Source organism: Lepidochelys olivacea (genome assembly GCF_965140295.1).
Source record: "Lepidochelys olivacea isolate rLepOli2 genome assembly, chromosome: 12".
NCBI lineage: Eukaryota > Metazoa > Chordata > Testudines > Cheloniidae > Lepidochelys > Lepidochelys olivacea.
The window spans coordinates 16,714,505-16,737,575 of record NC_140422.1 but is presented as its reverse complement, the minus strand read 5'-3'; the positions used below and the strand labels follow the sequence as shown (position 1 = coordinate 16,737,575).

General features: G+C 40.0%; 1 protein-coding gene across 1 annotated transcript in view; it reads right to left on the bottom strand.

The window, feature by feature from the left end:
- Positions 1-23,071, bottom strand: part of LOC311528902 (plasmanylethanolamine desaturase 1-like) — a gene marked incomplete at its 5' end in the record, with an annotated part of 80,422 nt that overhangs the window by 22,170 nt on the left and 35,181 nt on the right. The window contains 2 exons of the mRNA XM_084644397.1: positions 6,442-6,533; positions 17,449-17,568. Of these exons, the coding sequence (XP_084500523.1) occupies positions 6,442-6,533; positions 17,449-17,568 (212 nt within the window). The remainder of the gene's footprint in view (positions 1-6,441; positions 6,534-17,448; positions 17,569-23,071) is intronic.

Sequence of the window (23,071 nt, the reverse complement as noted above, 5' to 3'; positions counted from 1 at the left end):
ACTGACTGAAGTGGGCATGCTGGATGTGCTGTCTCAGGCCAAGGTGGTTGAGAAGGCACTGAGAGGGATTCATCCATGCAGCCCTATGTAGCCTTGTTGCATGGCATGAGGATGAGTAGGGTGCACGAGTGCACCAAACGGACATTACTACCAAAAATCTCCAATCGAAAGCACATACACGCTTGACATGGAGCATCCATAGGGACACTACTCAAAGATCTGTGTCTTTTGGAAAGAATGTCCCTTTCTTGTAACTCATGCTTTGAAAACATAAGACAGTCAAGCCTCAGACCTAGAAAGATCCTACATTACGAAGAGATTATGGCATTAAAAGATTTTGTTATCTGGTGTGTAAGAAGCAAGGAATTTCTCAAAGAACTTTAAAAAAACCCAGCATGTTTAATTGGAGAAATGTGTCAATTTATTTTCCTGGTATGGCTAATAGGGTAGTAGCACTTTTTGTTCTTGCAATTCTCTGTATTCATTATGCTAAGGAAGTACAGAAATCAATCTGAGAAAAGAGAGCTAATGGGAAGTATTCAATTAAGCACCAAACAATCACCATGAAAGAGCATATATTGAAATAATTGCTTAATACAAGAGCAATGATGCTGATGTGAAGTCCTGCAAGTTACAAGCAAGCTGATCTACTGATAGTTTCAATAGAACTTTCTCTATGAGTGGATTTCAGAGTTCTTACACTTCCAAAAGGAAGCATGAGAAAAGTGAACAATAGGAACAAGAAAGGAAACATAACAAAATAGCATTCATTTGTTTGAATAAATAATCTGAAGTAAACTGAAGACTAAACTGATTTACACCAAGTAATTATTTGGAATTCTACAATAAGAAATTTAAAATACTCATATCCTCCACAGCTCCTCCAATGGACTTATAACAATGCTATTTATGTAAAGAAGATGTATAGTAGCCACTTAGCAGAAGATTAAAATAACTGCTGCAAAAGCAAAATTATGTACTGAAGCACTATTAGAACTATACCACCTCCTCCTAAAATAACAGCATTAATGCACTGGCTCTGGAAGCATGGATGGATCTGTGGTCAACACTAACCACCGAGCTAAAAATATCTGTCACACAGCAAATGATAAAAATGACTGCTAAGACTATACTCTGAATAAATACATAAATTTGAGAATTGTAAACTTGTAATCTGAATAGCTATGCAGGAGTCAAACTTCAGAAATAAGATCACTGATAGCTATTAAGTGGGAGACATAGCTTCAATGTGGTAAAATAACTAATAAAATCTCTTGGCATTTCTTTTGGCTAAAATACATGGCATACAAAATGACAATTGTTATGAAAAGTATGATGGCACAATGCTTTCTAGCCTTTACAAAGAAGGATTTTTGCCTTTAAAATCTTTTAGAAAGGCCATTCAGAAGAAAGATTTTCAAAAGCACCTAAGAGATTTGGGAGCACAATCCTCACTAACTTTCACTAGGTCTTGTGATCTTAAATCTCTGAGGTAGCTTTGAAAATTTCCCTATTAGCTACCCTTGGGAAGTCATAGGCTAGTTTCAATTCATTTTTTTTTTTAAGTGAAAGAGAAACAGTAGCTTGCATTGTTGGGTCCCAAGGCCCTTTCCCCTGTTTACTAGAGTCGTGTTGGGTCCCTGTAAAATAGGATCTGGCTGGTGCCCTGAGAGGATGCAGGTGACACAGTGAACAAAAAATGACCAAGGAGCTGCAGGAGAAGTAACCACTAAGGTAAGATGTGGTAGGGGGACAATCTTGCTAGGGCAAGCAAAATATACAAGTGATATTGTGCTGGCAGGAGACTGAAATTCCTCTTGTAAGACATAGCTATGTGACAAAGAGCTGTATTTGTTAAAACACTGAGATTTCCATTCTGGAATCTGCAGGATGGGTAGTTCCAGAATGCTTCTGGCTATATTGCTAGAAAATGGGTTAGGGGTTGGACACCAAGAAACTATACTGCACCAGAGAACACTGGAGAAAGATTGTGCATCTGCACCTCTGAAAACCAGACCCCTAATTTAAAAGGACAAGTTAGAACATTTTGGTCTCCAAGTCCATCTTCGGGACCAGATTCCTTCCATAATTGCTCATCTCATTGTTGGCAACTGTGTCAGTACATAAGCCAATTAGAGGGCTAATTTCCCGTCTGCAATCTGAAATTATTGTTATTGCATGTGCACTTGTGTGTACAGAATTATGAAATTCTGGCACTAAATCATAGACCTTCACCCTGGCCTGCGTGTCCAGTATTACTTCAGACTAATTCTTTGATGCTTCAGGCAGGAGCCTGGGAAGATCTTTTGTCCCTTTGTTCAATGTGTCTTTCAGGAAAGTCGGAGACCTCTCTCTCCCTGCCTCTGTTCTATGTCAGTTTTTCAATCCTATTGCTAAATGATGCCCGCCTCTGCACAATGACTTCAATGCAAGCAGTAGAAATGGAGTACTTCTGGGAATCAGGCCCCCTTCCTTTAGGTTCCAAAACACGGATTTAGGATTTAGGCACCCAAGTCTGGAATGTTCTATAGTTATCTGCCCCTTCTTCTAGTTTAAGCCTGTTATTAGCTAGATCCTAAATATGTTGTTATGAGTGGGAAAATGGTTCAAAAATAATATCTCATCTCTTTCTGATAATATTGGTATAATACTTCCTGTAATCTGATGTGCCTCCCCAGAGATATTAGTAAAATTAATGGTTGCAATTCTGGCATTATGTAAGAGAGAAAGATCCACCCTCAGAAATGGGTAGACTGACATTTAAGCTTCATGTGTTTGTACAGTCTTAGTATTACAGTTTCACTGTAAATTTCTTTGCCATGGAGATTGTTACTAATATGCGAACAACAAGTCTGAGGGTAAGCACTCTACCTTGAAAATGAATAAAATATAAACATTACAGGAAAGAAAGACCTTGCAAGGTCAACTGTAGAGCAAGGGCAAACCCAGAAGCTACACACAGAGGCATCAAGCTGCAGTATGTGTGGTTCACCGACAGGACTCTAAGGAAACTCTGAAAACAATGGGTCAAAGGAGAAAAGGGAAGAAGTATTACAGCATCAGATAGGTCATGGTCTTAGCAGCTCAGCAGCAAAAATATGTGAGGATTGCAGCGAGTATGAGAAAAATCCAACCACTCTGCCAGCCTCTCAAATACAGTCTCAAACCGGTCACTGTCTTGTGACTGATTTTTAAAGAAGGAGGTAAAAAGTGCTTAGCAACCACAAGCTCCAAACACAGCCATGAAAGGTCAAGAAATATGATATAAAAACAATCACCTAAATGTAAAGGGAAAATTCCCACCCCTCCATCAAGAGCAGTTAAAATAAATGCACAGTTCAGTCTCAACTATCCAGCCTCGGGCTATCTGAAATTCCAGGTTAAAAACAATGGTACAGCTCTTTCATATAGTTATGCACAATGCATTTCTATCCCTTTTATACAAAAGCCTATCTTCCAAAGATTAAAGAAAATTTGGAATATAATAGGGCAGGGGGGAAAAATCAGGGCTGTACTGCAGAATTTAGGAATAACAAGTTATTTTTACATAATCTTTTCATACTTATCTCAAAGCACTTTAAAAAGAAAAGCAAATATAATCTCAATCTTACAGATATGGACGATGAGGCACAGAAAGATAAAGGGACATGCCCAAGATCACATAATAAGTCAATGGAAGAAACAGAAATAAAACCCAGTTCACCTGATTCTCAATCCAGTGCCCTGATTACACTGCCTCTCAGTTTAACAGGTATATTGTACACACACAGAAAACACTTACTTCCAAAATATAAAAAGCTTGATTTTGCAAAAAAAGTGGTAACCCAACCACTCCCCACTGATTTCAATATTCGATTTTACCCTGGCCTAACAACTTTAGGGACTTGAATTCAAGGGGAGCTGTGAATGCTCTGCACTTTTGAAAATCTTGGCCATTGTTGAAGACACACACATTGCTCCTTCAATACATACAAAATGCAGCTGTTAAAGTCATCTCCCTTGATCCAACTGATGCGCATGTCACTCCCCAGTATGAATTCCTTCCACTATTGCATCAGATACAAGTTCATCATCTATTTCAAGGCTCTGTCCATTCCTAATTATCCACCTATATCAAGTTTAGCACTACCCCCCAGACCATCCACTCCATCAATATTACTTCTCATCTCCATCTGCTTCTCACAAAGTCACCTGACCTCCATAACATCTGCCATGCAACTATCTATGCAGGTAATTTAAGCTAGTCTGCAAGGGCCCTTTCCATGTCCAGAATTAAGACCCATTTCTTCCATCCTTCCTATCTTGAATCTAGTTGACTAATATAAACATTCTTATCTCCCTCAACTTCTTGAATGTCTGGAAAATACATTAGAGAGACAAGGTGGATGTGGTAATATATATTTTATTGGACCAACATCTGCTGATAAAAAAAGAAAAGCTTTCAAACTACACTGAGCTCTTCTTCAGGTCTGGGAAAGGAACCCAGTGTCAGAGCTAAACACAAGGTGGAACAGATTGTTTAGCATAAGTAGTTAACACAAATTCTGAGGGACTTGCCTCTTCCACCAACAGAAGTTGGTCTAATAAAAGGAATTACCTCACCCACCCCCTGTCTCTCTAATATCCGGTTACCAACCTGGCTACAGCACTGCAAATGGAAAATATACTGTGAGTGCTACCAAGTAGCTAAATATAAATAAGTAAATAAATAATATGCATTTAAAAAAATTCACCAGATAATGTTAGAGAGGACTGACTTTAGATGGAGACCCATAATTAATTTAATTGTACCATTTCTGCTAAATAAAAAGGTAAAATTATTTTAATTACAAAACACTTCTAAAGTAGTTACATTATTACATATTGTTCCTGGCTGTTGCTAAATTGCAATTAATAATTTTGAGACTAGTCCTTTAAAATAATCCACTCTTTCTTAATGAAAACTATAAGCATTTATATATTGGAAATTCAGATCAGAAGTCAGAGTGGAAAAATGAAAACATAAATATGCACACAAAGCCTAATATCTCTCTCATATATATGACCAAAATTGTTGATATCTAAGAAGTGTGTGTACCTGTGTGTAACACACACACACACACACACATACTTGCACTTTATTTATTTGTACACACCTCAGATGTCACCATTTTAAGCCCATGCCTCATTTATGTCTATTAATAATTTGTTTTGTGAAAGGCAGGCATATATGTTATACCACATACAAAATTAAGTGAGGATAAAATGGAGCTTTTGCTATGTATATCCTACGAATGGTCTCATCAACCATATTATTTTCATATTACACAGCAGCTTCTCATATAGTATTTCAATGACCTGATTAAGTGCCAGATTTGGCAAGTGTGCACACATACACACACACAAAAATGAAGATAAAATGGATTCTTTTGTCAAAGATGTATTTGAGATTAACGGCAAGCTGGCAGATTGAATGTGTTACACTGCACTAAGGCAATTACTGTAGTAGGTAAAGGAAGTGATAAAGATTTATTTAGTACAAGGCTGATATTCATTAATCTCTTTAAACCCCATGTTAAGGTTGTTTAAAGCACTGTAGATCTTCTCTGGGAAGGTCTGTTGAATCTATGACAGAAAAGGCAGACCTGCATAAATGCAGTCCAAGTCTCCATGGACTATGACATTTCTATACCTCCACAGGGAGGCCAGTATTTTAGATTAGTTTGGTTAGCACTGCAGATGTAGCATGCTGATTTACTAAACTCTGATGCAAGTACCGAAAATAATTAGCGTATCAAAGATCACTTTCTTTCCCCTCTTTTATTAGTGTGCTAAATATGGCATTGTCACAAGGAAATAACTTATTTCACTGGTGTTCAGACTTTAACTGCAGACTTACAAAAATGTACGTTTCTTATAAGAGCTGTTTTTTTCCAGTGCTGATTTTTTAAAAATGAACATATTACACAATTGCACAGAGATCACTCAATTACACCCCTCCTTCCACATATCTCAGTATAAGGTACTAATAAGCATTTCTAAAAATTAAACAGTTACGTTGGTGCTCGGATACTGTAGTAATAGGCATAGTAGAAATACCTAGATTTAGTGCATAAGCTTTTCTGTACTGCATTTTGTGTGTCACAGATTAAACTTGTTCAATGGATAACCTGAGCACTAAAATTTCACGCTTTTACAGCATTTACTTTATAAAAAAATAATTCTTATTGGGTGGATACAGTATTCCCAGTGTTTAAGTGAGATCCATTTCTCAATACATAAGAAAGAATGAACACTGTCTCAAGAGTTTTGGGCAAGGTTCCCAGATATTGCTGGTGGATGGGTGCGTAAAACCAGAAAGACACCCACAACCCTTCCTGATTTTTTATCTTCAGAAAGCATATTAAAATGATTTATTTCTAGTCTACTGCTCATACTGAATACAAGTCAACTTCTCCTTACCTCGCCAATGACAGGGATATCAACGGAACCCCAGGTATCAGCTCCCCAGTGAACCATGCCTGAGGCAAAATCAGCTGTAATAATTCCAGCAACTGGAAATAAAAAAGAATGTTAACAGTAGAAGCTAATCTACACACTGAAGTTACCTCAACCACTTACCCTATGCAGCAGATAAAATTAAAAAAAAAAAGTCCTGATTTCCAATGCAAAAATACTTTTTATGAGACCACACAAAACTAGCAAAATTCAGTTTAATCAATTTCAGTTAAAAGAAAGGTAAAGTCTACATTTAAAAACATATTAAAAAGCTGCTTCTGGAATCATGCAGAATCAGAAAATCACTTTTACATATAAAAATCCAGCAAGTCAGCAGGTGCCAACTTCATTTTAATAGTAATCCATTAATCAGTTTTTAAAGGTTTCTCTGTTGTAGGTTTACTTAACCCAACCTAGCACAAAATAATGGGGCTAGCCCAGTGTTTCTCCAACATTTTTTCAACCATATTTTTCCTTATCTCTCTCTCTCTCCCCATTTTTCTCTATGTGGCCTATACAGTTTTGTATCTTCATTGAAATACCTTCCCGAAATGCCCTTCATTCCAGCAACATAAAATGGTTCCATTGTGCAGAGAGCCTTTTCCAAAAGAGCAAAATTCTCCAGAGACTGCAGTTTCCAGATCTGAATGCTTAATTTCATATACTAGCTCAACAAGGGCAAGGATTCAAAAATACTGGATCAGGGGTTTATTGTGATCAGACTACAAGAGCTACTTACACTGAACTATTCCCTCATTTTCAAATGCTGGTTCAATATTAACATCTAGCAAAAATGCTGAAGTTTTATATTAATATTTCATAAGCTTTATATACAGCATATCAGTAACTCAATCCACTATCCATGAAACTCTATTCTAGTTATTAAAATACAACTAAAAGGAAAGGATTTTTTAAATGGGCTAATTATCTAACTCCAAGATTCATGATTTGCCTGTCAAACTAAAGTGAAGAAGTTAATTCAAAACAATTGCCATACCAGTTACATTTCCCCCATCAATTATTAGCATTGTCCTCCTTAGCTACCATGTAAACAAACTCCCCTTCACAGTAAATAAATTCTTCATGCAAACCATCTTTGTCCTGAATTTAAAAAAAATATTTGAAGTCAGTATGACATGTTGTCACAGCAACAACTAGATTTAATAACCACCCTGAACTTCTATTCATAGATTCCAAGGCTAGAAGGGACCAGTGTGATCATCTAGTCTGACCACCCATATAACACAAGCCATTTAACTTCCCCAAAATAATTCCTAGAGCAGATCTTTTAGTAAAAATATCCAGTCTCAAGTTAAAAATTGTCAGTGTTAGAAAATCCACAAAGACTCTTGGTACATTGTTCCAACAGTTATTACTTTCATTGTTAAAAATGCATGCTTTATTTCCAATCTGGATTTGTCTAGCTTCAACTTCCAGCACTGCATCACACTATATCTTTCTCTGATAGACTGAAGAGACCATTATTAAATATTTGTTCCCCATGAAGATATTTATAGACTGTAATCAAGTCACCCCTAAACCATATCGTTGTTAAGCTAAATAAATTGAGCTTCTTGAGTCTAACACTATGAAGCATGTTAGTATTCAGACTAAAGGATTTTCCTAAAGTCAACCGCAATTATCCTAATATTTCAAATGGGCCATTAATTTCATAGTCTATTTTAACGGCCAAACCCCAAAGTCCGATGGATTTTCGTAGGAGTTTACTTGAGCATGGGCTGGCATAAAAACAGAGCGAGGACTTCAGGATTTCTAATAGTGTCATCTACGTCACAGGAAATATCTCTCCCTCCTTCTGGGGATCTTATTTGTCAAAATCCAGAAATGTAGATAATTTCAGTGGGAGCAGGATTATACCCTTAATTCAGTCTTCCTCTAACATGCAAACTGGGCATAATTCACAAAAATAGCATTATAGTAACAAATGTGACAGTTAATTATGTTTCATGGAGTGACTACCACCGGTACAGACAAATGGGTACATCCTTGTCTTCTGTCAGGTAAGCGGTGCTGCCCACATGAGGTACAGAAATTTTTATGCACAGCTCTGCCTCCTCTTCCATGCAGGCAAACTCCCCAGCTGATGACTGCAAAGTCTGTATAATATAGGTTAGTCTGCCTTGACTTCCTAATTTCAGTTATTCAGCCCAAGCTATACATCTGATTAGACAGTTTTGTGGGCATCTGTACCTCTGTGGTCATGCCCTGGAAAATGTGATGTACAGAAAATGTATTAAAATGTAAAGCTAGCATTTTAATCCTCAGGGGTTTCCTGGTCCTGCTTGCAGGCTAGGGAAGCATGAAGGCAGCAAACAAAAAGCCTAGAGTAAGGTGGGACAAGTTATGCCTCTGTTTTAGGGAGCAACCTGCTTTGTGTTTCATCATTCTGAATTCTAAGAAAAAAATAGTGTTAAAATACTCTTTATGGAAGGTTGCAGTGTATCTAACTTCTCTGTTGGTATGCTGTTACACATACCAGAAAACCATCAGGATAGTCAAAAAACTAAACTGGTTTTTGCAACACAAATTAAACATTTGAAAGTTTCCAAATATTTTTTTTCCATTTCTGTCCACTCCCATGATGTGACTGTCACTGCCTTACACAAATAGGTTTGACTAGCAATAACCTCAGCTCAAAAAATAGACCATTATTTTTCTGAGTTAGCCCATTGCAAGAACATTTGAAGGCCTCACTCCTGCTCAGGAATCTTTCATTTGACAGCGGAGATTTTGGAAGTCAGTGCCATACGAGAAACCAGATAGGCCCACTGGTCTGGCAAGACCTTCCAGGGATTTAGTGATAAAGGAATAGGGTTGGGACAGGGAGAAAGCAAATCTAGATCTGGGAATCAAAGTCTACTTCCCCTCCTTAACCAGTTTATCCCATTTAAAGAGGCAAAGGAGACAGCGAAGTGACACCCATGACAGAGAAGTCGGGGACAAGATCGGAAGCAGACAGGTGAGACAGAGAGCTGAAAATGGGCCTTCAGTTAGGAAGATTTTAGGTGAAAAAGAGAAAAGGCCACCTATGAGGGAAGCTCCATATGCCTAGCTGATACAGGTAATGGCCTCTGGAACCACATGTTTTCCAAGTGGGGGCACAGAAAGGGGTAAAAGGATACCCTTACCTTGGGCTGGACAGCCTCCTCCTTGACACTGCTTTCCTCCTCTTTCTTCTACCTCAGGGGCGGGGCAGCTAAGAGATTTGTCCAGCCCTGTGCCAAGTGTCTGAAGCGTCGTGAAAGTGCCCTTATCAGCCTTGCCTCAGGTGAACCAGTGACCATCTGCGAAGAGGACTCCGTGCCTCATGTTCATACAATGCCCACAACAAAGTGCTGGAGAGTAGAGTTGCAGTCAGTTCCTGGCCAACTTCTTTTTCTTTCCCAGCTGAAGAATGAAGCAGGTTGAAAAGGTTCAAGATGCCACCTCAGCATGAGGCACCTGCTGCTTCTTCAGCACAGGCAAGAATCAACTGGGGAGTCTGGCTGCAGGGAGGTGAGAAGCAGCTGGAGTGGACATGAAAATTTCTGTATCCTGACTGAGTACCCCCAGTCTGATGCACAGATGATAGAAACACACAGTGCCTAATTTGTAATGAAAGAGGTGCCGGGGTTCAAGCAATTTTTTTTATATTCATAAGTGATGCAGTAAGCCCAGAGGTGCCTGGCTATGGACTGCCATGCCTAGAGGTGCTGGAAACATGCCTATTTGCCTGTATCAGTGGCAGCCACACCATGGGAAACAGAGAAGGCATGATGGTGGAACATGAAGGTTGTATCAACATCAACTTGGAATGGCCACATTACTTACAAGTGGTAAAGGCACATGAAAATTATTCAAATACATTAACAGTGCTGGTACAATCTTTATACCATACAGTCACATATTCTATGCATTCCACATCCTTTACAGAAAAAACATTTTAGAAACTGTTTGAAGGAGTTTTTCAAAATTTTTATATCCCTCAACTTGTAAAGTCAGATTCTCTTTGTGCCTTAATCCAATGATACAGGCCTCAGAATGATAGAAAGATGTTCTCAAATACATTTTAGAAACCTCTAAAATGTGATTACAATAGATTGTCTATGCAGAATAATGTGATTTTTTTAAGGTTTGCTCTTAAAGGACTCAAAGCAAGTTTTAATATTTGGCATCTCAGAGCTAAAAGCCAGTGGCTTATGCACTGGAAAGCTGGCAACATCCCCATTACACTGGCTGATATAAAGTTTCATTTTCTAGTCTGATGGGTTTCAAGATAGATATCTGACTTTAAACTTGTCACTGTTCCTAAATTGTTCCTATGCTTCAGGCAAATGTAATTCTGTGGGAAATTCCACATTTATGAGACAGGAGGAAACAGGCAAGTTGTTTAAAAATAAAAATAAATGGCAGCTGTCTGGAGGGGTCTGAATGTTTGAAGTAGTCCCAGATGAGACTGATTAGTGATGGTGAGTTGGCCAAAGGTGTTCTGATAACCATTATCACACAGCCTTTCCACTTACCACCACCACGTGTGTTATAGAAGGTATTATCATAATTGTTTTTGATACTGTTTAATTCTTGCACTATGCATCTATATTGTAAAACACACTATTTGGAGATTCATAAGTGACTGGAAAAATATTGGTTTTTTTAAATAAATTGTACACGTATATATTTTAGTATATTGGAAGTTTTTAAGTCCTCCATTTAAAAAAAGATAATGTTTAACAACAGTGCAAGAAACTAAAACCCCCCACAGGCTTTTGGGTTTAACTCTCAAGGTCAACTGATATCATTAGACTTACATGAACTCACTTAAAGTTACAGCAGGGAAATCATGTTAGGAAATATGGGTCAAGTCATCAAGCAGTAATAAAGCTGTTACCTCCAGACTTAGTATTTGAAACATTCTTTGAAACCTGTCATAGTTTAGTATTTCCATTATTAGAATGACATTTAACAATGAAGTATATCATTTAAATGACTTTAAAAAACCAAAGGCCACTTAAAATGAATATCAAGTCAAATGTATCAGGAAAAAAGTTACAGACCAAATAACATCACATTTTATTTAGTCGATAGCCATTTTGTCCCTATACATAAGACATGAATGAAAAAAAGTGGAGAAAACTTCTTAAGCTTCAGGGTAATGAAATAACGATGCTATTTAGAGAGCTTCAGAAAGGTTTTTGTATGGCAACTGATATGGGCCTACATTTTGTATGGCAACTCATACGCAGCATATGAGTACCAAAGAATAAATTATATGTAAATATGAATTACAGTGCCAAATCCACATCAAATGGATGAAGTGACATCATCAAGCATCATCAAGCAGATGAACTCACAAATGTAAGTCACTCAAATAGCACAATCATAAGCACGGTATAAAAATTTATGTTGTGATATCCTCAAATGTATATTCTCATTTACAGTTTAGGGAGAAAGAAAAGGAGGACTTGTGGCACCTTAGAGATGAACAAATTTATTTGAGCATAAGCTTTTGTGAGCTACAGCTCACTTCATCGGATGCATTCAGTGGAAAATACAGTGGGGAGATTTATATACATAGAGAACATGAAACCGTGGGTGTTACCATACACACTAGGGAGAGATTTTCAAAAGTGCTCAGCTTTTGACTGACTAACTTTGCTCCCGATTAAATCAACAGGAGCTTTATAACTGATTTGAAAGGGAGCTGGGTTAGACCAGTGCCAAATGCTTTTGAAAATCCCACCCTAAATTGTTTTCATGAAGAGAATTTAAGCTTGTGTGACAACTTTGGTATTCCAAGTACCTCCACGTGCTTCAAAAAAGGAAAGATTAGATACAAACTGAATACTCATTATACTTGCACAAACCCTTGGCATTAGAACCTGTTTAACTAAGCACAAGGATTGGTGCAACAGTGCTGGCCCTTATTCTTTTCAGAAGCTGCCAGTCGTCCAGATGAACTGATAAAGACAATCACCAGACACTGCCAGAAGGGATTAAAAGGCCAAAAACCCATCCCTATCAACTGCTGATTCAGTGTCTCCCCTCTGTCTATCTTCCGCTCCTGATTTCACAATCCAAACACTCCTCACAGTGCTTCTCGATGGATCATTCTTATATGGATCATTATTAAATTCTAGCAACCCTGTTACCCTCTAGCCCCTGCACAGAATTAGATGGAGCTACTACAGAGGCAGCTGCGCAGACAAGCAGGGGACAGCCAAAACAGATCTTTGGGGCTGCTAGCAGGAATAGGCACACACATGCTAGAACATCCACATTGCCTGTATGCTGTCTGGGTTACTGGGGACCCAAACAATTTTTCAGGAGTTAAAAGGAAAGTTTCTGAACACCTTCAAACACTGTTTTATTATATAATGTATATATTGTTTCAAACAATCATAAGAATCAACCAAAGTGGTGTCGCTTTTTGTACATTTGTTTTATTTCTGGATTTTTAAATTACATTGAATTCAGTAAAGGTGTTATATTTCATTTATACAGGTATTCCACACATACTAAATAAAATTTACATTTCCATAAGTTAAATTTAGGGCTAAAAAATAAATGGCTGAGTGTCCTTTTAAAGAGCTAAGTAGAATAGAGTACAGTTTAAATGAATAATGCATTTTTTTAAAAATGGAACAAAGTAATATAAGTGGGGCACATTAATTCCCAAGCACATTAAATGTATTGTCATGTAGGTGCCCACTGGGAATAATTTATGCAACTTCTATTAAGAAAATATTTTAAATTTAAATTTGCATATTTTGCTCATTGGGACTAACCTTGCCAGGATCCTTTTTGGAGGTGCCAAGCCCTCTGCTGTGGACTTTATAAAATGTCCACTTAGCAGGAAAAATAATGAAACACATACATGGGTAAAAAGAAAAGGAGTACTTGTGGCACCTTAGAGACTAACCAATTTATTTGAGCATAAGCTTTTGTGAGCTACAGCTCACTTCATCGGACACATACTGCGGAAGTGATCGGATGCATACTGCTTCACTTCCGCAGCATGCATCCGATGAAGTGAGCTGAAGAAGATTCATGTGGACACTCTGCCACGCAGGACAAAAACAGGACATGGCTAGGATTGGAGAGGTAGGGGGTTGGGGAAAAGAGAGAGACACACAGGAGAGGTATATTCCTCTCCAGAAACTACAGAAGGATATACCACTCTGTGACACTCCCACACCCCTCCAAGAGTTCACAGTGTGTTATCAACAGATGGGGTACAGTAAAAAGGGGAATTACAACCAGAATGAGCCAGAAAGGTGATATGGGGATTGTGACCCTAGATATCCATGGATCCCTAGCTTTTTCAGGCTGTGGCCTCCCTATACCCTGATGGACCCCCCCACGCTGGGTGAATGAGCTGACCCAGAAATATTGCATTAGTGAGTTCCACTTCTTGGGTTTGAGAGGAGGGCTCAAAATACTTCACAAAACAGTAAACTTGGAGGTAAGACGTACAAGAAAGCATTTATATAAGGGTTTCCCACTTATTTTAGATGGCTTTAGAAATGTAGATAGTTGGGATGAGCCTCCAAGCTATTCACCTATTAGCAATAATTACAATTGATTTAAAATATCTTAAGACATTCCCATGCTTCACCTACAACACCACTGCCTTCCTATAACTATAAATGTAGATAATTGGAAAGAGATTTAACTAAAAAAAGAAAAACAAATATGAGACCAACAGTGGTCATACTAAAAATACCTTTGGGGAAAAAAATTAAGCCATATATAAACGGGGAAGGACTAGCTGGGATAGATGTCAGGGGAAAGGAAATTCCACATCCAAAGTCTCCGCACACAGCAAAGGCCAACCCAAAAAGCAACAGAGTGGAATTCTAGAGCACAACTAATCAATAAAAAGGAAACTTCAACAAGGCTGTTTTCAATATAGCCAGGGCCTATACCATTAAGGGAATTAGAAACCCAGGGGCCAATTTAAAATTAATCCACCACTTTATAGGCAGCCAATGTAAAGAACAAAAAGATGGAGGGGCATAATATGATTGTTCAAAACAATGAGCAAGGATACTGCTTCAAGCAACAGAGGGGCAAAACTGGAAGGAGTCATGCTATTAGGGAATTAGAGACACAAGCCTCATGGGCAGGGGACTGCAAAGTATTAGAAAGCTAAGACAACCTGCACATATTATGTACAAAGGTTCCCAAATAAGCAAACTCACACACTCACTCATCCCACACATGGCTTTCCACAGTCAGATCAGTGCTTGCTTTAACAATAACTGAGATGAGTTATGTCTCTAATTGGCCTTAGTATTAACACTCCTGTATGACCACATAAAATCACTGTACAGGCAATGAAATTCCAGGCAACCTCAGAGGCTTTTGTAGTTTATATTTTTTTAAATCATGGTTATCCTTTTAAGAGCTTCCTAAAGCAAGAGGCCATATTAAACTCCTAGTAGCACTAAACCAATTGTTCTATAAAGTCAAGTAGAATTACGATGGCACATCAGTTCCACTACAGCTAAAGACTAGGTGGACTTTCCAGTACAAATCCTTTATTAGTGCTTCAATCATTTCAAAACAAGTCAGTTGTTTTACAGCTTATTTCCTAGGGAGTATTGCCAATTTCTAAGGGAAGTGGGTGGGAAGGACACTTTTAAACAACTTGGAAAAGCTGGTGATGAGCAGTATAAGTAAGGGCAGGTCTACACTACCGCTTAAGTCGATCTAACTTATGTTGCTCACGGGTATGAAAAAGCCCCTCCCTGCCTGAGAAACGCAAGTTTCACACTGTCCACACCGCTTTCCCACTGACATAGCTTCTGTTTCTCACCGAGGTGGAGTAATTATGCTAATGGCAGAGCGTTCTCCCATTGGCATAGTGCGTCTTCACCAGACATGCTACAGCAACGCAGCTGCATCGATGCAGCTGTGCCGATGTAGCGCTGTAGTGTAGACTTGCCCTCAGTGACATGTAATGCGACTCCAAATACCACTGCACTCAACTGCATTACATGAGACCGAGTGAGTAATCAGTGTCAATTACAGATTGAATAGGAAAAATTCATTTTTAATTTATATTTATACGGTTAGGCCCCCTGCACTTGAATCCATGGAGCTGGGCCCCTATGACTGCAGGGAGACCCACCAAAGTCACTGGGGCTCTGCTGCATGGATCAGATTGCAGGATCAGGGCTTTAGTCTCTGAAAGCTAACAAGTGCCTTCAGAATATTTCAGGAAATGAAAACTGGAAATAAAATCAAGAATGCCTTTATAGTTGTTTGAGAATTAGGTGAAGAGAACGCATCTGAGCTGTTAAAATATTTGTATTATGGTTGTGATAATATGTCCATAAGGTATTCATGAGAAAGTACTCTCATATCCGTACTTCTCAAGACTATGCTCTCCCGTGTATAACACTCATGGAGCGTGGCTGGAACAAACTTTTGTACAAGTTCCCCTTGTGAATTAAATTCATACTTGCAGTACAGGAGCACTACATTATCCATAAAGTGCTCCTCTCCCTGCCTCATATACCCAGCACTTGAGAGGCCTTTTGTTGGGTAGAAAGTGAATAGGGATTTCAACTGAATCTGGTCCTAAACTGTTTTTCCACAGCTCAATTGGCTGAACAACCTACCATTGCAATTGCAAAGCCAGTCGGCTTCACTAGAGAGGAATAGCTACTGCTCTAAATGGACACCTGAAATGAAATCTGTATAGCACCCTGAGAATGCCTATGTTTGTACGTCAGGTTCTCATTTACAGTTGAGGCATTAAAATAGACTTTGAGGTTGATTGGTTCTTCTAGACCAGTGGAATTAGGCACTCTAAGTACCTTAGTATTTGGAGTATGACAGTGCAGACAGTACAGATGGCAAAACAATTAATATAGATACAAATAAATTATGATAAACCAATTCTTTTTATTTTTCAGTGGAAGTTTTGAGTTTGTGTTACTACAGACAGACTTGCCATAAATTTGTTGCTACATTTATATTTAATATGTTTAAAAGAGGGATGAAATAGACTTTAGAAATGCTGGTGAAATATTTATAAAACCACAAAGAAACTATGTAACTGGAAGAGAGGAAAATAACATAGCTCACACATGTTATTAAATATACAAGTCTACCTTTTAACCTGACAGTTTCCCAATTGAGTACACTGCCAGCATGCAATTGAGTACACTGCCAGCATGTCACAGATCTGCAACACCTGAGATGGCAGGGGGGGAAAAGTGATTAAAAGAGGGTGCAATAATGTAATTCTGTCTTTAACATGTTCATCCCAAAATACTCTTGCACATCTGTTCCACACAAAGGCATCCTCTACTACACAAGTTTCTAACAAGTTTCTCCCCTTCATGAAAATATCAGCAAAACACTCTTTCAAGGATTGCACTAAAGTTCAGGATTTCTTCCCTCCTTTTCTCATTATTTCAATATATTCAAGTGCCACAGATGAAAATTTCACAAACCATATGCCACAAAGAGCAACTTAGATGTGGCATTAAAACAATGTCCAGAAAGTCTATAAGCCTGTGGTAATGTCATCTAGTGAATGCTAATTATGGTGGAAAAGACACTGTATAGACACCAATTCATCTGAATAGTAAATGTGATAATAGAATCCACTGATCCTTTCTCAGTGTTTTTATATATACACATACATAAGTTATGCACATAACTGCTTTGCTGATTGGGGCCTATAATTCTATATCCTGCTATTTCAAAAATACAAAACATAGTAGTTTATTCAAATCCTCTGGCCTAGAACAATACTGCTATATTACTGTGTATCGGGGTAGTTGCAGTACCAACCTTAGTTCTGAATTTCTCTACATTTCTGATTTTGCCATTCTTACAGTTAATTAAAAACACATTTACAACAATATCTGCCACATTGCTGCAAAATGTGAAGATTTGAACTGTGCGTATTGATAATTTTAAAATATGCTGAGGGTTAAAAACTGAAATACTTACCTATACCTGCTATTATTTTATAAAGATGATTTGCTGAAAAATGGATTAACAGGAGCAGAAAGTCAACTGTGACCAAGATGATGCAAAGGATAACAGAAATCCATTCTTGCAACCGTTTACCTAAAAAAGAGAAAAAATAAGAAAAAATAAATTTAGTGCAAACTGAATGGAGAGGAGGAAGGAGAAGAACACCGCGGAAGAAAGCGGTGGGAAAGAAGTAAAGGAGGAAAAGAAGAAAAAACTACAAGTATATTACAAACACTATTTGTCCTACTAAAAAACTATTTGTCCTACTACTGTGATTCCTTAATAAATCTTGCCCAGAACATAGATGTTAAAGGTATGCAAGTGAGTGGATCAGAAGAAAAAGAAATAACCAATTGCAGTCAGCAAAGTCATCTGCTCAAGGTCTAATGTTTATAATGAGGAAAATAACGCTTGGGTATGGAACCTGACTATCCCAAGGAACTCTCCCATCTTGAAAGCAGTCAACTGCTAGTCTGCATAAAGAAAGGATTAAGCGGAGCTGAAGTTAACCTGTTATTCACTGAGGAGCAAGGTAGTGCTCAAGCAATCCGTCAGAAAACATAAAATAAGGCCTCAGTCTTGCCAAGGGATCCACTGTACTTTTTCTATCTTAGAATCATAGAATATCAGAGTTGGAAGGGACCTCTGGAGGTCATCTAGTCCAACCCCCTGCCCAGAGCAGGACCAATCCCCAACTAAATCATCCCAGCCAGGGCTTTGTCAAGCCTGACCTTAAAAACTTCTAAGGAAGGGGATTCCACCACCTCCCTAGGTAACGCATTCCAGTGTTTCACCACCCTCCTAGTGAAAAAGTTTTTCCTAATATCCAACCTAAATCTCCCCCACTGCAACTTGAGACCATTACTCCTTGTCCTATCATTTGCTATCACTGAGAATAGTCTAGATCCATCCTCTTTGGATCCACCTTTCAGGTAGTTGAAAGCAGCTATCAAATCCCCCCTCACTCTTCTCTTCTGTAGACTAAACAATCCCAGTTCCCTCAGCCTCTCCTCATAAATCATGTGTTCCAGACCCCTAATCATTTTTGTTGCCTTTCGCTGGACTCTCTCTCCAATTTTTCCACATCCTCCTTGTAGTGTGGGGCCCAAAACTGGACACAGTACTCCAGATGAGGCCTCACCAATGTCGAATAGAGGGGAACGATCACGTCCCTCAATCTGCTGGCAATGCCCGTACTTATACATCCGAAAATGCCATTGGCCTTCTTGACAACAAGGGCACACTGTTGACTCATATCCAGCTTCTCGTCCACTGTCACCCCTAGGTCCTTCTCTGCAGAACTGCTGCCTCACCATTCGGTCCCTAGTCTATAGCGGAGCATTGGATTCTTCCATCCTAAGTGCAGGACTCTGCACTTGTCCTCCTTGAACCTTATCAGAATTCTTTTGGCCCAATCCTCCAATTTGTCTAGGTCCCTCTGTATCCTATCCCTACCCTCCAGCGTATCTACCTCTCCTCCCAGTTTAGTGTCATTTGCAAACTTGCTGAGGCTGCAATCCACACCATCCTCCAGATCATTTATGAAGATATTGAACAAAACCGGCCCCAGGACCGACCCTTGGGGCACTCCGCTAGATACCGGCTGCCAACTAGACATGGAGCCATTGATCACTACCCGTTGAGCCCGACAATCTAGCCAACTTTCTACCCACCTTGTAGTGCATCCATCCAGCCCATAGTTCTTTAACTTGCTGACAAGAATACTGTGGGAGACCATGTCAAAAGCTTTGCTAAAGTCAAGGAATAACACGTCCACTGCTTTCCCTTCATCCACAGAACCAGTTATCTCATCATAGAAGGCAATTAGATTAGTCAGGCATGACTTGCCCTTGGTGAATCCATGCTGACTGTTCCTGATCACTTTCCTCTCGTCTAAGTGCTTCAGAATTGATTCCTTGAGGACCTGCTCCATGATTTTTCCGGGGACTGAGGTGAGGCTGACTGGCCTGTAGTTCCCAGGATCCTCCTTCTTCCCTTTTTTAAAGATTGGCATTACATTAGCCTTTTTCCAGTCTTCCGGGATTTCCCCTGATCGCCATGAGTTTTCAAAGATAATGGCCAATGGCTCTGCAATCACATCACCAATTCCTTTAGCACTCTCGGATGCAACGCATCCAGCCCCATGGACTTGTGCACATCCAGCTTTTCTAAATAGTCCCAAACCACTTCTTTCTTCACAGAGGGCTGGCCACCTCCTCCCCATGCTGTGCTGCCCAGTGCAGTAGTCTGGGAGCTGACCTTGTTCATGAAGAGAGAGGCAAAAAAGGCATTGAGTACATTAGCTTTTTCCACATCCTCTGTCACTAGGTTGTCACCCTCATTCAGTAAGGGGCCCACACTTTCCTCGGCTTTCTTCTTATTGCTAACATACCTGAAGAAACCCTTCTTGTTACTCTTAACATCTCTCGCTAGCTGCAACTCCAGGTGTGATTTAGCCTTCCTGATTTCACTCCTACATGCCCGAGCAATATTTTTATACTCACCCCTGGTCATTTGTCCAATCTTCCACTTCTTGTAAGCCTCTTTTTTGTGTTTAAGATCAGCAAGGATTTCACTGTTAAGCCAAGCTGGTCGCCTGCCATATTTACTATTCTTTCTACACATCGGGATGGTTTGTCCCTGTAACCACAATAAGGATTCTTTAAAATACAGCCAGCTCTCCTGGACTCCTTTCTCCCTCATGTTATTCTCCCAGGGGATCCTGCCCATCAGTTCCCGGAGGGAGTCAAAGTCTGCTTTTCTGAAGTCCAGGGTCCGTATTCTGCTGCTTTCCTTTCTTCCTTGTGTCAGGATCCTGAACTCGACCATCTCGTGGTCACTGCCTCCCAGGTTCCCATCCACTTTTGCTTCCCCTACTAATTCTTCCCAGTTTGTGAGCAGCAGGTCAAGAAGAGCTCCACCCCAGTTGGTTCCTCCAGCACTTGCACCAGGAAATTGTCCCCTACATTTTCCAAAAACTTCCTGGATTGTCTGTGCACCGCTGTATTGCTCTCCCAGCAGATATCAGGATGATTGAAGTCGCCCATGAGAACCAGGGCGTGCGATCTAGTAGCTTCTGCGAGTTGCCGGAAGAAAGCCTCGTCCACCTCATCCCCCTGGTCCGGTGGTCTACAGCAGACTCCCACCACGACATCACCCTTGTTGCTCACGCTTCTAAACTTAATCCAGAGACTCTCAGGTTTTTCTGCAGTTTCATACTTGAGCTCTGAGCAGTCATACTGCTCCCTTACATACAATGCAACTCCCCCACCTTTTCTGGCCTCCCTGTCCTTCCTGAACAGTTTATACCCATCCACGACAGTACTCCAGTCATGCGAGTTATCCCACCCTGTCTCTGTTATTCCAATCACATCATAATTCCTTGACTTTGCCAGGACCTCCAGTTCTCCCTGCTTGTTTCCCAGGCTTTGTGCATTTGTATATAGGCACTTGAGATAACCCGCTGATCGCCCCTCATTCTCAGTATGAGGCAGGAGCCCTCCCCTCTCACACGCTCCTGCTCGTGCTCCCTCCCGGTATCCCGCTTCCCCACCTACCTCAGGGCTTTGGTCTCCTTCCCCCGGTGAACCTAGTTTAAAGCCCTCCTCACTAGCCCTCTTCTCAATATGTGAGGTATTTTCCAAGAAGCTGAGAGAAGAGAGACATCTTGTTACTTTGGTCCATTAGACCTTAAGAACCCCTCATAAAAAAAGTGGACTAGCCTCTGCCTTCCGTTTATCATCTCTCTAAGGAGGTCATGGGAGGAAAGTGCTAGGACTTATTCATTAAAATTGTGTTTTCTAAGTTTTCTACTCCTTTTAAATAATATAAATCCTAAATAAATAAAATGTAGCATGGAAGACGGTGCATCAGGTGCAAACCTAAGTGTCAATGTCACCCACACATGGGGTCTTCTGCAGTGTCATGGTACCAAATCTTGTCCTGCCACAGTTTAGTAACGCCTCAGATTACCTACAGCAGAGGCAAGTGCCACAAGCTTCAGCTGTAAAGGCTCTAACACAGTGGTGGGCAACTTGTGGTCCATCAGGATAATCCGCTGGTGGGCCACCAAACAGTTTGTTTACGTTTGCATGGCCGCCCGTAGTGCCCAGTGGCTGCGGTTTGCCATTCCTGGCCAATGAGAGCTGTGGGAAGCAGCGGCCAGCATGTCCCTGCGACCTGCGCTGTTTCCCGCAGCTCCCATTGGCTAGGAACGGTGAAGTGCGGCCACTGGGAGCTGCGGGCAGCTGTGCAAATGTAAACAAACTGTCTGGCAGCCCACCAGTGGATTACCATGATGGGCCGCAGGCTGCCTACCACTGCTCTAGCACCCGGCTGACCCCAATATACACTCTTCCACTGCCTTCAACTCAACGTTCTGCCCTGGGCCACAGACATCCTACTTCTGAGATTCACTTCTCCCACCTGGCCTCCTAACGGCCAAAGAATCTCCTCCTGGGTTTATGGCCCATCTTCCTCCTCAGCTGGAGGTTTAGAGCAGCAGAACAACCACCATTAGCAGGCTCCCCATACTGCTGTCTGCTGACCAGACACTGCTCTTCAGCTCACCAATCCACAAGGAGCCCAACCCTAAACTTCCAAATTCCACCTCTGATACTTCTCCCAAGCCATTCAAGACGACGGAGCTAGCCATATTAAGGCCTGCAGTCAATTTACCTGATTCAAATTACTTAAAGGGGGCACAGACTTTAGAAACTATCCACAGCTGGTGTAAAATCATGTCATCTTTGAACTCAATGAAGCTATCCTGATTTACACCAGCCAACGATCTGGCCCCAGAATTAAATCATCAAAAATCTTAATTCTCAGGCAGACTCAGAGAGAGATGACAAACTGAGGGCAGACGCTAGTCTAATCCTTATAATTCAGGTTATGTAAGGACTAACTGCCTCGACTAACAAAAACATCTCTTCTTGCACCTTCTGAAAAAATCACCACACAGGCTGAGAGTACAGGAAAAGTGAAAGTATTATTAATTAATGACAGTATTGACTTTGAAGAAGCGCACAGAAATTAGTTAACTCTTTTCAGAAGATCTTGCACTGACTTGCTGGAAATGTAAGTGTCCAATTAGCCACCTCTCCTTATTACAGTGCCACCAACTGACTCTTTGTAAAACCCTAGTTACTGAATTCAGGCTATATAGTTTTGCTGAATTTAAAGAAGCCTTCATAGAAATTGAGAACTTGATTCTGCTCCCATTGACTTCACTGGTGCATGACTGAGTGTTTTAAGATTGTTCTACGCCAAGTTAAAACGTCAATGTTACAGATATCTATTAAGAAATTTAGAAGCTTTTAATTGCATAAGAACCTACAAGTATAGAAAGCTGGCACCATAAACATCATGCTAAACACAGTGTAGTAGAATCAACCTTCAAATGCATATTACACTAGTTTTTGCATTTGGAATTAAGTTCCAACATCACATATAGCATAATATTAAATCTCACACAGTGTACTATACGCAATTCTCTACTGGCCCAATCTACTAAAATGATTTATGCACAGAAAGTTTAACTGTATAATAGGGAGACTGCTGCACATTTGCTCCTTCACAAAGAACTCTTGTCATG